At 42.0% G+C, this 12,258-nt stretch overlaps 1 protein-coding gene across 1 annotated transcript in view; it reads right to left on the bottom strand.

Annotated features, from left to right (window-relative positions):
* Window positions 1-12,258, bottom strand: part of LOC101673321 (methylthioadenosine phosphorylase) — a 44,290-nt gene that overhangs the window by 7,480 nt on the left and 24,552 nt on the right. The window contains exons 5-6 of the mRNA XM_004761808.3: window positions 5,752-5,854; window positions 1,016-1,255 (exon numbers count right to left, since the gene is read on the bottom strand). Of these exons, the coding sequence (XP_004761865.1) occupies window positions 1,016-1,255; window positions 5,752-5,854 (343 nt within the window). The remainder of the gene's footprint in view (window positions 1-1,015; window positions 1,256-5,751; window positions 5,855-12,258) is intronic.

Below are 12,258 nucleotides of genomic sequence, written 5' to 3'. Positions count from 1 at the left end.
GTTATTTTATTATTTAATTTTTTAATAAAGGCCTTCTGGAAAAACATTTTTTTTTCCTGGAAAAATACATCAAAATCATGACGGCAGGGGAGAGAAAAGTGAATAGGAGCATATACAGGACATAAGACTGGCTGTGGCTGGTAACGTTGTATGATGGGTAACTGGGGGTTCCTTATACTAGCCTTTCTCCTTTTACTGACGTTTGAAGTTTTCCACAGTGAACATATTTATTTTGGAAGCCTGACTGAAGTGGTCCAGTGTCTTCACATACCAGCTAGACATCGGTATCTTTCCAGCCCAGAACCCCTCACTCACCTCCCCTGTGAAATACTTACATGGTCTACACAGTGCTGTCTCCCTCCTTCCTCTCCACCCCACCCAAGTGTGCCTGTCTTTCCCACCACCCTTCCACCGGAAAGGCTTCCCAGACTTCAAATATTTGGTTGGGTCAACTGGCTATGTGCTCCTCACCATACCAACTCCATAGCCCTGAGCTTTCTTACAATGGTTGGCTTATCTCTGCCCTTCCTCACTAACCCTCAAAAAGCCCCAAAATAGTCGTTCCTCACAGGCTTGTCTCTCTGCTGTCACAGTCCCACACCAACATCATGCAGTCATGGTAGGTTAAATAGAGAAAGTACTCTTACCAGGCAGAGGTAATGAAAACACACACAATAACCAGTAGCACATGATAAGGAAATTATAACCAAAACACACTTTCATCCTTAAAATAAGGCCCAATCTCACTATGATTCCCGTCACACCTACATGTTCACGATGTACTGTTTATCTGTGGATAAAAGTATCTTTTTCTTCTCTGTGGAGATCTTTGTATCTTTAAAAGAGAACTATAAAGAAAATACCTGACCATATATTCAGGGCTGACTTTAAAACCTGGCAGAAAGGCACTTTCTGGAACTAATACAAGAGAACAAATGGTGAAGACACTCTCTCAACAGCTCCCACAGGGCCCGGAAACCCAAGCCGTACATGTTGGGAAGAGAATTCCACCTACCGCTTCCTCGTGCTCCTTCCAGCAGTCATAATCTGTCGCCATGGCGATACTTGCATAGCAAATCCCAGCCTCCTTAGCGAGAACCACCTCTGGAACTGTGGTCATGTTGATAACATCTGCTCCCCAGGTGCGGAACATGAAGCTTTCTGCCCGGGAGCTAAAACGAGGTCCCTCAATTGTGACCATCGTCCCTTTTGAGTGGCATCGGAGTCCTAACTTTTTAGCAGTCTCTATGAGGACCTAGAAAACAAAGAACCACAAACTCAAAACATACAAACGTAAGTTAACAGCTTACTATTTTGCTGTTTTTTTTTTTTTAAAGATTTTATTTATTTATTGGACAGAGAGAGAGAGAGAGATAGCAAGAGAGGGAACACAAGCAGGGGGAATGGGGCAGGGAGAAGCAGGCTTTCCGCTGAGCAAGAAGCCGGATGCGGGGCTCAATCCCAGGACCCTGGCATCAAGACCTGAGCTGAAGGCAGACGCTTAACAACTGAGTTACTCAGGCACCCCAACTATTTTGGTTTTTCCCCCCTCATGTTTGACAAATGGCTAGTACCTGCAGTCCCTCAGACAGCCTGGAAGATCACAGAAGGATGTTTCCTAGATCCTCACCCCATCATATAACCCTGTTCCCCTGAGCCCTTGCACACACAGTTTACAGCTACAAGAGCAAATAGTGATTCCTCAGCAGCTTGAAGAGACTAAGCTGGGTTGGGAACAGGGACTTGAGTCTGAGTCATTTACCCCATAGGCTGAGCTTATAAGGTGCCAATCCTATTCACATCTCCTCAAAGACACGTTAAGAATGATTTCCAAGCTCCTGACTGGTCTTAACACAAAATCTAAAGACTTTTATTGAAGCTTTTTTTTTTAATTAGAAAATGATTTTGGGGGTTCCTGGGTGGCTCAGCTGGTTAGTGTCTAACTCTTAATTTTGGCTCAGGTTATGATCTCAGGGGTATGAGATAAAAGCTCTGTGGCTAGCTCCGAATTGGGTGTGGAGCCTGCTTACGATTCTCTCTCCAATCTCCCCACCTCCAGAACAAAGAAACTGATTTCTTCATAATCTCTTTTGCCTGTTGTCTCTCCCAAAGGCAAAAACAGAATGGGACTGTGCTGGTTTTTTCTCTGTAGGGATAAACTTATCATGGCATCTTACTTTAATGGCAAGGCCACGCATGGGTTTTAATTATTTAAAAGTTTGATCACGGGCGCCTGGGTGGCTCAGTGGGTTAAGGCCTCTGCCTTCGGCTTGGGTCATGATCCCAGGGTCCCGGGATCGAGTCCCGAATTGGGCCCCGCCCCGCCTGTCTCTCTATCAAATAAATAAATAAATAAATAAATAATCTTTAAAAAAATAAAAAAAATAAAAGTTTGATCACTTTCTCCAGTGACTAATTAATAACACACATCTAATTCTCAGGCTTTAATTTCTAGCCTGTGCTTTAACATTCCTTTATAATTCAAAAAAAAAAAAATTTAACTGTTAACCCACTTAAGTACTGCCAAAAATTCACTTAATCTTTGTATGTTTTCATTTTCTCATCTGTAAAATGGGAATAATGAGATTGTATTACAGAAGTACTGTGAGGATTAAATAAGCTAAAGAATAATACAGCTAAGGATTGCGTCAGGCACACTGTAAACACTGGATAAAAGCTAAACCACTCTTCTAACAATTACTAATCCTGGCACCTTCTATACTTGTTTGCCAAATAACTGGCAAAGATTCCTGAAGTACTTTATATATAAAATGGTGTGACTCAACGTCAATAAAAGGCTCCAATTTAGGCCAAAGTCTAGCCTGCACATGTTAACAAATAAGCAAATTAACCTATTTTTTTAAAAAATAATTTTCACTATGATACAGCAATGTGAGAAACAGTTTTAATAAGAGCCTTGGCAACACCAAATTTAGAAGTGTGACAAATCACAGACAATGTGTAAGTTGATGTTATATCATGTTTATTTATACTATGTATGCTGAAAATAAGATTATGCTTAATAAAAACTTTCCCCTTGAGTACAGGTTATAAATTCAAGGGCCTAAATCACTTATCCTTCACCTTTCCCTCCCCCACCCCCAAATTAAAATATAGCCAGCCCAGTCTCATCTTCATTCAATGTCTTTTAAAATCCTGAATAACCAAGCCATATATTTTGGCCAAACTTGACCAATGACTCCAGAAATGACTGGAGGAATACCACAACCACCTTGTACACTGGGCTGTGGCATGTTCCGTTCTCACATCCCCCTAGCTGGGGGTGCCATGATGGTGAGGAAAAGGAAGTGAAGGATTATGGATGTGGACCAACCACATCTGTAAGACATGGGGTCTTATCACTTGAACCAGCACTTTGCACCCCCACAACCACAAGAACAGACAGCTCCAACATCATGTTATCAGTAATACAAACCACAGGCTGAGAGATCTGTGGGTCTGAGGCAAACATGCTTTCATTTGCATGTTTTTAGCAATAATTAAATGGAGCTCCTGAGTCTACCACCATCCTTCAAATATATTAACAGTATCAGACCACCAAGCTATATATATTTATGTGTCTAGACTCTGAAAGACATTGCTTCCGATTACCTCCTAAAATGATTAGAGGTGAAAATATTTTGGGGGTAGAAGTGACGGGGACAAAATATTAACCCCACATATGTGACAAATGTTTTTTCTACCCAGGCTCTGGGGAACCATTTCACCTTCCCAAGGGAAACCACAAGCTTCTTTGGGTAAATTTTCTAAAAACATTCTATCTGCATGTGGATATTGTCATATTTACCTCCTTATATATAACATATGTGGCAGAAATCTTGTTCACCATTTGACAATTCACCTTGACAATCCTTTCTCATCCGCACACAAAAGTACGTTATGTACTTTGTGAATGTTTTAAGTTAAAGTGATTATCGCCAAGGGGCAGCACCATCTACTCTACATTTCTGGACAATATTTATAAATCTCTTTCAGAGTAGGTAGGAATAAAGTTATATTCCGAAGGCTTATTTTCCCCATTTTCTTTTTAAAATTTCTTTTATTTGACAGAGAGATAGAGCACAAGCACAAGCAAGGGGAGTGGCAAAGGGAGAAACAGATTTCCCGCTGACCAGGGAGCCCAATGTGGGGCTCAGTCCCAGGATCCTGGGATCATGACCTGAGCTGAGGGCAGACCCTTAACCAACTGAGCCACCCAGGCGCCCCATTTCTCATTTCCCACCCAGGTGTCCCACTTCTTAAATCGCCTTTGCTAGCATTCTTTTAGTCTTACATGGGAGAGGGTGGGGGTCCCCCCTGGCTTGGCTAGACCAAGAATAGCTGAGTTAAAGTGGTCTCAAGGGAGGCCAACTGCTATTGGAAATGATCCCCAATTGCCAAGCCACCACATTTGCATGTTTCCGCATACATCATTAGTATTTCCCCTCCCTCCCCTCTACTGCTGGTACCTGAATTCAGTGTTTTCTATGGTACATGATCTCAGGCCTATTCTTAGGCCACCCCCATTTAGAAATGGACAAGAATTTTACACACATCTAATTACCCCCGGAAAGCAAATGTATTACGTGGACAGATCTGCGTTCCAAGGAAAGACTAGCAGCAACGTTCTGATATATTCTGTTAATAATTACCTAGAAACATATATATCCCAAATACTCAAATACAAACTTAACCTGCCATTAAAAAAAAATAAGTAAAAAGTATTTTCACACAAATCAGAGAGAATCAACAAGCAGTAGTCTATCTAAAAAGGCTCTCCCTAAGTCCTGGCTTCAGATTTCTTCTGAAAGACTTTGCTTCTGATTACCTCCTAAAATGATTAGAGGTGAAAATATTTTGGGGGTAGAAGTGACGGGGACAAAATATTAACCCCAAATATGTGACAAATGTTTTTTCTACCCAGGCTCTGACCCAGGCTCAAGACCACCGTGAGGTTAAGAAGCCCTTGTTGTTAACTCTAAGTTAAATACTTTTACATAATTACGCAAGGCTGAACACAAAAGCTGCATTAAATCATCTACTTTCCATATGCAGTGTTTAAAACTATCTGAATGAGTACAATGCTTAGATAATTCCACTAAAGGGCTATCCCCTTAGTTCAAAGATTTTACTGTAATCCTGGAGTTCAGAAGGCTGGAGAGTAATAGCCAAACTCAGCTCAAAGGCCAATGATGCCAATCTTTATCAAAAACTGAATTCTTAAAAGCAGTTAGCAGTTGCTGATGTCTCATAACTGGCAGGTACAGCTCAAAGCACTTTATAAATCACAAATCACTCATTCATCCTTCACACAGTGCTGTGAAGTATACATTCTCATTACCTTCACTTTTCAAACGAGGAAACTGAGGCCCAGTGGCATTAAATAACTTATCCAACAAGACACAACTATTAAGAACAAGAGTAGAGATTTGATCCCAAGTAATCTGGCTCCAGACTGTCCACTCTTGACTAATAGGCTGTCCTACACTAAATGATATAAAAAGTATTCCGACAGCAAAATCAAAACCTATGAAAAAGATAGGCTGCAACTTTGAGTGGCTCAGCTTATCAATGACTGAGAGTAGTGGAGGCAGTACTAACAAAGGGAAAGTCTTCTAAAAACCTTGTAGAAGAAGCAAGCTGGAGTGGGGAAGAGGGCCACTTGCTTGTTAGCTAATTAACTGAACTCTCTAGATGCCACCCCAAGCCCTTATGACTTATTTTGGCACACCTTCCAGAAAGACTACGAACCTCTCTCGTTTTGGGGCAGAACGGCTCAGCCATGGGAATATGGCACACTCCTCTGGTACAGGAATGACTTCCATCATAGAAGGTCTGAGGCCTTTTAGTGGTCCTACAAAATAAAGTGAAAAGGTTTTGTTTTTTAAAAAAGCCCTCAGTCCATCCTGTGGGGGCCGGTGAATCCACAGTACCTAGGTCAACACCTTGGTCCTTGCTCTAGAATCAACAGCTATGGATAAGCTGAAGGAAACTGCTGGAAAAGCCGCTTACAGGATGGTGTCCGGCTTTTCTGGCTCTGGGTTGGTAGCAACATACTTTCCAACAGGAATTTAAGTGTGTGGTCCGGTGACCGACAGGACAACCACAGCAGATTGTAGGTACAACTCAACTTTGGGCTTGGGAGGCCCAAAGAAGTCACAATCCCTGTAGACGTAGAGGGGTTGTGCAGTGAACCCCATAGATATCCACCACTTAGATTCAACAATGCAAACTTTATCACACTTGCTTCATCTGTTAGCTTTTCCATGGTTGCAAATCTCAGACTTTGTTGTTTCACGCCAACTTCAGAAGAACCAAAATATGTGGATTTTTCACTGTAATGTCATGATCACATTTGATAAAAATCAATTCCTCAATCCCAACTAACAGAGGAGATGCAAATTTCCCTGATGGCCTCAAAAATGTCTTTTTTTTTTTTTTTTTTTTACTTATTTTTAATTTTTTAACTAGTACTTTTTAGTTTCAAGTTCCAAACAAGGTTCTAACCTTGCATTTGATGGGCCTGTCTCTCATGAGGGTAGTTCCTGCCCTCCATCCCTGACCTTTGGCCCACTGACGAAAAGAGCCATTTGTCCTGCTCCACTTTCAGGAATCTCGTTGCCACCTCATTTAGCTTATTCCTCTACCCACTGTAATAAGCTCTGAAACCTTAGTTCAAAAACAGCCAAGTCACCCTGCAATTTTTCACCTGAAGTTTTCAGAATAAAGCACTTTCTGTGTCCTTTATATTGTTCTCAACTTGAACTCATGAGTAATACAGGAAAGAAAGTCTTCATCTTTCCTATAGAGGGGAGGGCCGGGGAGGGACAGACCAAGGGAAAGCAGGGGAAGCTGGATCACTTCATGTCTCCTTCTGGGAGCGGCAGGGAAGGGAAGAGCATGGAGAAATATAATGGTTCCATTTATCCAGCTGGTGCATCCACCTACCAGAATTCATCAGTTACTTCCATCCTGTCACAGAGAAAACAGTGACTCTTAGCTGGCACCAAAGCCACTTGGCTCCATAATGAAGCCTCCATGCTCCGCAGGGATGAAAACCTGCCTGTGCTCCTCCCAGCCCTCTTTCCTCTGTCTTTGGGGAAGGCCCAGTTGACCCTCAAGCAATTCCAGATGGGGTTGAAGAACAGGTCAAATGGCTGTCCTACTCCCCATGAACAGAGGCTTTCCTCTTTTGGTGAAACTAACCAATAAAATGGTGCCACGTACTCTAGTCCTGGCTTGGTATCAGCCTTCTGTGAGTCAGGTATTAGCAATATCCCCATTTACAACTGTGATGAAGTAGGAAAACGGAGTCACAAAAACCTCCAGCAACTATATCCCCATAAATGTTCATGCAACAACACCCCCACCTTCTGTTTCTCTCTCTTCTCTTTCTACTCCTTCTTTGCCTGATCATTCCTCTTTGTTCTGACCTTCGACCTTAAGACAAAACATGAATTAGTTATGCTTTATGTTATGTCACATACACACAGTGCTAATTAACTACAGTTCGTTCCCTCTGTCAAGTGGAACATCTTACACTTTTCTCTTTAAGCAAAGCTCTTTAACTACTAGCTACAACTGCTGTATCTGTTTGATTCTCTATTTCCAATCATAAAATGTAGTTCATCCACCCATATGCACAGGCATTGTGACATGGAGTCAACCAAGATGTCCAGACGATTGCCAGCAGCTCGGAAGCAAGGTCGGAAGCTAGAGACAAACAAGGAGCCAGCCCCAAGGAGAATCTACGGTTGAGGCCAGAGCCTCAGAGAACTCAGCCCTGCAGGGGCAAGTGAAGGGCTGCGCCCTGAGAAAGACATGAACACTTTAATACCAATATTTCTAATGGTTTCAGGGCTGTGCTGTCAAGATCCAGGAGAAGGAACGTGTGAGAAAACACCTCTTCACACAGCCTGCCCACCTATCTGTCCTGTTCACATAACTAACTTAAGTGTCAACGCATTCAATGAAAGATTTAACGACTTAAACTAAAATCACTGTAAACAGCAATACTCCTGTCCAGCATAAAATGGTAAGGCATGATTGATGCTGAATGCAATTCTGACCAAGAGCAATGGGATTTATAATCATGAGGGGCAGGGGGAATGGAGCACATTTTCTTCCCATAAAAAGTACAGTGTATAAATATATTTTCTCTTCCTTATGATTTTCTTAATAACACCTTTTCTGTAGCATACTTTATCATAAGAATATAGGACACAATGCATGTAACAAAGTATGTAAATCAACTATTTATGTTATCAGGCTTCTGGTCGACAGGAGGCTATCAGCAGTTAAGTTTTTGGGAGGTCAAAAGTTACACATGGATTTTCAACTGAATAGGGCTCAGCACCCCTATCCCCATGATGTATAAGGGTCAACATTCATTTGTTACAGCAGCAACAGAACACTAATACATGGGCTTATGTGGTTTAAGATTCAGCCAACCCCAGCTATGGCTTCCACCAGTTATAAAGAAATGATGCTGAAGGTTGGCCCCAACTCTAGCTTCATTAGCAAACCCTCCCAGCGAGGCAAGGGGACTGCGAATTTTACTTCCCTGTTAGCTTGGGACCCCAAGGGAAAACACTTTGGGACTGACTGATTTGGCTGGGTTTATCGCTCACTCAGTAACTCCGTGCCTCAGAGAAAAGTCAGTCTGATCTCTCTACCTCAATTTGTATCCATTTCCTCATATTTAAAATGGGGGAATAAAGAATACCACCTGCCTTCTAAAGGTCAATGTGAAGACTGAATGAGACACGGAAGGCAAGCGCTCAGCACTAGCAACCACCATTTATGGAAAATCTGCTGCTGTACTTCTCAAGTGCCCACCTTAGGACTTGACGCATGTATGGACCTCAAGTTGAAGGTCCACAAGAAAACAGTCTGAGGCTCTCAAACAGGGACACATACTAAGGGAACTGAAGTGTGCACACGAACAAAAAACTGTGCATGGAAGAGTGAAGGAGGCAAAACTGTGTTGTGTACTGGCAAGAGCAGTGAGTTCAAGACTTCCAAGGAGAGAACACTGAGCACTTTTCACACACAGAACAGCGAAAAGCCCAGAAAAAGACAGACTGGTAGGTTGTTGAATCGGCTGATAACTGACTAGAAGACTTGAGTCGGCTCTCGGACAGCCATTTGTTAGTAATTTTCCCCTGAGGAAAAGTGGAGCTGCAAATAACAAGAACACTTGTCCTACAGCAGAAGCAAACACAACTGCACATCTGTGAGGCAGCACATGTCCCCAACAAGCCTCAACATGCAGGAACATGACTCAATTAATCTACTGGCAAAGCAGGGCCGACGGCTGATTATAAGTAGTGTGGTTTTGGGGAAATGATTCCACCCACATCACTTAAAAGGTATCTAAATAGTAATGCGCATGGACAAACTCAAACTCAATTTCTAAGAAACCAAAATTAAACCAAAAAAATCCTCCCAATCCCTCTTTTCTTTTTTTAAAGACTTATTTATCCCAAAGACAAGGAGAGGGAGAAAGAGAGAATGTGAGCAGGGGGAGGAGAGAGACAATTTTCAAGCAGACTCCCCACTGAACTCAGAGTCTGAAGCAGAATTTGATCCCACAACCCTGAGATCATGACCTGAACCAAAATCAAGACTCGGACCCCCAACTGACTGAGCCACACAGACGCCCCCACACCCTCTTTTTATTAAAGCCTGAGTTCTGAGGGAAAGTGGAAGTGTTCTATATAGCAAGGCGTCACGGCCATCCTGCTAGTTCCTCTAGCAATTTATGCCACGAGGATGTTCATACAAACACAAAGATAACTGGGCATACCAATGTTAACCAACTCAAGTTAATACAAACAGGAAACTGAAAACAACCCACTTTCACTCAGAAAGCAGCTTAAATGAATCACACTGCCAACAATGGAAGAGAGTATGTAAGGAGGAACACAGTGGCATATGATGACACGTGTGAGAAGCTGAGAGAGATGGTTTAAAGGGAAGACTGCACATTGTGAGCTAGGATAGAAGAAAAAGACAAACTGTTCTTTTTCTAGAATTCCTACAGAGTCACACAAACATTTTTTTGTGTGTGTTAAAAAATATATAAATGGTAGGTAATATGGACAATATGCTCAATTTAGTTAATGATGATAGATCTTTAAGACATTTCTGTATCAGCACATAGAAATTTATTTAAGGTTCTGAATAGAAGGCCATGGATATATCAGTATATTTAAGTTATTATACAAAAAACAGGCAATTAAAAATGGTACAACTTATATCTCTGAATAAGCTACCTTATACAGGTTCCTCAAAAACTGTCAAGGAACTGATACAAAGGCCTCCCACATTTCAAGTTTAATGGACAGATTTCACCCAATTTCCCTTCAAAGGGCTATGGTAAGGACACACCCACTGGAAACAGAGGAGGGTTTCACTTTTTACCATATACCCTCCTGTGCTGTTTTCATTTTATCTCATTACAAGTATGTATTACTTGTAAATGCTCTAAAACACAGGTTAGGTTGGACAGCATTTTAGTTTTAACATACACTGTAACACCAAAGACAATTTAAGTTAAAAATTTTTAAACTATACAAATAGAAGATAGCAAAAAAAAAAAAAAAAAAAAAAAAAAAAAAGTAAGGTCAAGTCACCAACCAGTAAGATCAAAAGAATATTTATATTCTAGGAAATATGCATAATTTTAAGATCAATATGATTAAGAATAAGCTTTCTAAATTTCCAGGTGTATATATATATGTGTGGGTATGCACACTTGGACAGCACTATTGTGAGCATGTTTACTTATCTTTATTTAAAGATTTTATTTATTTACTTGACAGAGAGAGACAGAGAGAGAGAGGGAACACAAGCAGGGGGAGTGGGAGAGGGAGAAGCAGGCTCCCCGCTGAGCAGGGAGCCTGATTCAGGACTTGGTCAGGACCTGAGCCGAAGGCAGACACTTAATGACTGAGCCACCCAGGCATCCCTGTTTATTTATTATTTATTTATTTGAGAGAGCGTAAGCACAAGTGGGAGGGGCAGAGGGAGAGGGAAAGAGAATCTCAAGTAGACTCCATACTGAATGCAGAGCCCAACCCGGGGCTCAATCTCACATTCCTGAGATCATGACCTGATCCAAAACCAAGAATCAGAAGGTGCTCAGCCAACCACACCACCCCGGTGCCCCTGTTGTGAGCATATGTATAAGTGAAGGGTCAAATCCTAGAAGATTTAGGTCATGGAGTTAGGGTTCCCATCTGAAGGAGAAAGGTAGAGTGCTGAGGGAGAAGAAGAGAGTTTAACACTGAAGTGGGGAGGGGAGCCTGGGTGGCTCAGTGTGTTAAGCATCTGACTCGATTTTAGCTCAGGTCATGATCTCAGGGTCCTGAGATCGAGCCCCAGGTCTGGGTTGGGTTCTCAGCCGAGAATGGAGTCTGTTTAAGATTCTGTTTCTCCCTTTCCATCCTGCCCCTCCTGCCCCATCCTGCTTGTACTCTTCTCTCTTAAATAAATAAAAATAAAACTATAGGGGCACCTACGTGGCTCAGTGGGTTAAAACCTCTGCCTTCGGCTCAGGTCATGATCCCAGGGTCCTGGGATCGAGCCCAGCATTGGGCTCTCTGCTCAGCAGGGAGCCTGTTTCCTCCTCTCTCTCTGCCTGCTTCTCTGCCTACTTGTGATCTGTCTGTCAAATAAATAAATAAAATCTTAAAAAAAAAAAAAAAAGCCAGTAAAACTATAGTGGGGAAAAGTACCGGAAATTTTGACACGAACAACATGAATGGCAACCCATTATGACATGGAATGAATCCGTTCTCTTCACCAGAAGGGGCTGAGAGCTTCTAAATTTGGACACGTAATGAAGAGCCCTCCATTGCTCTGACCTAATGAGAGCTTACAGTGCCACAGGACATGAGTAAAACCTGTATTTAAATCCCAGTGAGGAGGCAAGACTGTTTAATAAACATGTACAGTTTTCTCCTCCCATTTCATACTTTTCATGAGGACTTGCGAAACAGGGCATGCAGACCGGCAACATAATAGTAAAACCCTGGCTCTGACATACGTGCTGAGTAAAATCTCTATGGGCCTCAGTTTTCTCATCTGTACAAGGGGGGGTCATAAAAGGTATATCCACAATGTTTCCTAGTGCTGTGATAATTCGCAGCATGAGGAACACAGGACTACAGAAGCAGCTTTGCTTCACCGTAAAGTATCATGGACATGGCTCCAGGTCAGTGTTATGTAACTTGAACAAATCCTGTTTACAAC

The sequence above is a fragment of the Mustela putorius genome, unplaced genomic scaffold (assembly GCF_011764305.1).
Source record: "Mustela putorius furo isolate JIRA1106 unplaced genomic scaffold, ASM1176430v1.1 tig00000421_pilon_pilon_pilon, whole genome shotgun sequence".
Lineage (NCBI taxonomy): Eukaryota > Metazoa > Chordata > Mammalia > Carnivora > Mustelidae > Mustela > Mustela putorius.
The sequence above is the reverse complement of the archived record's forward strand: the minus strand, read 5'-3'. Positions and strand labels throughout refer to the sequence as shown.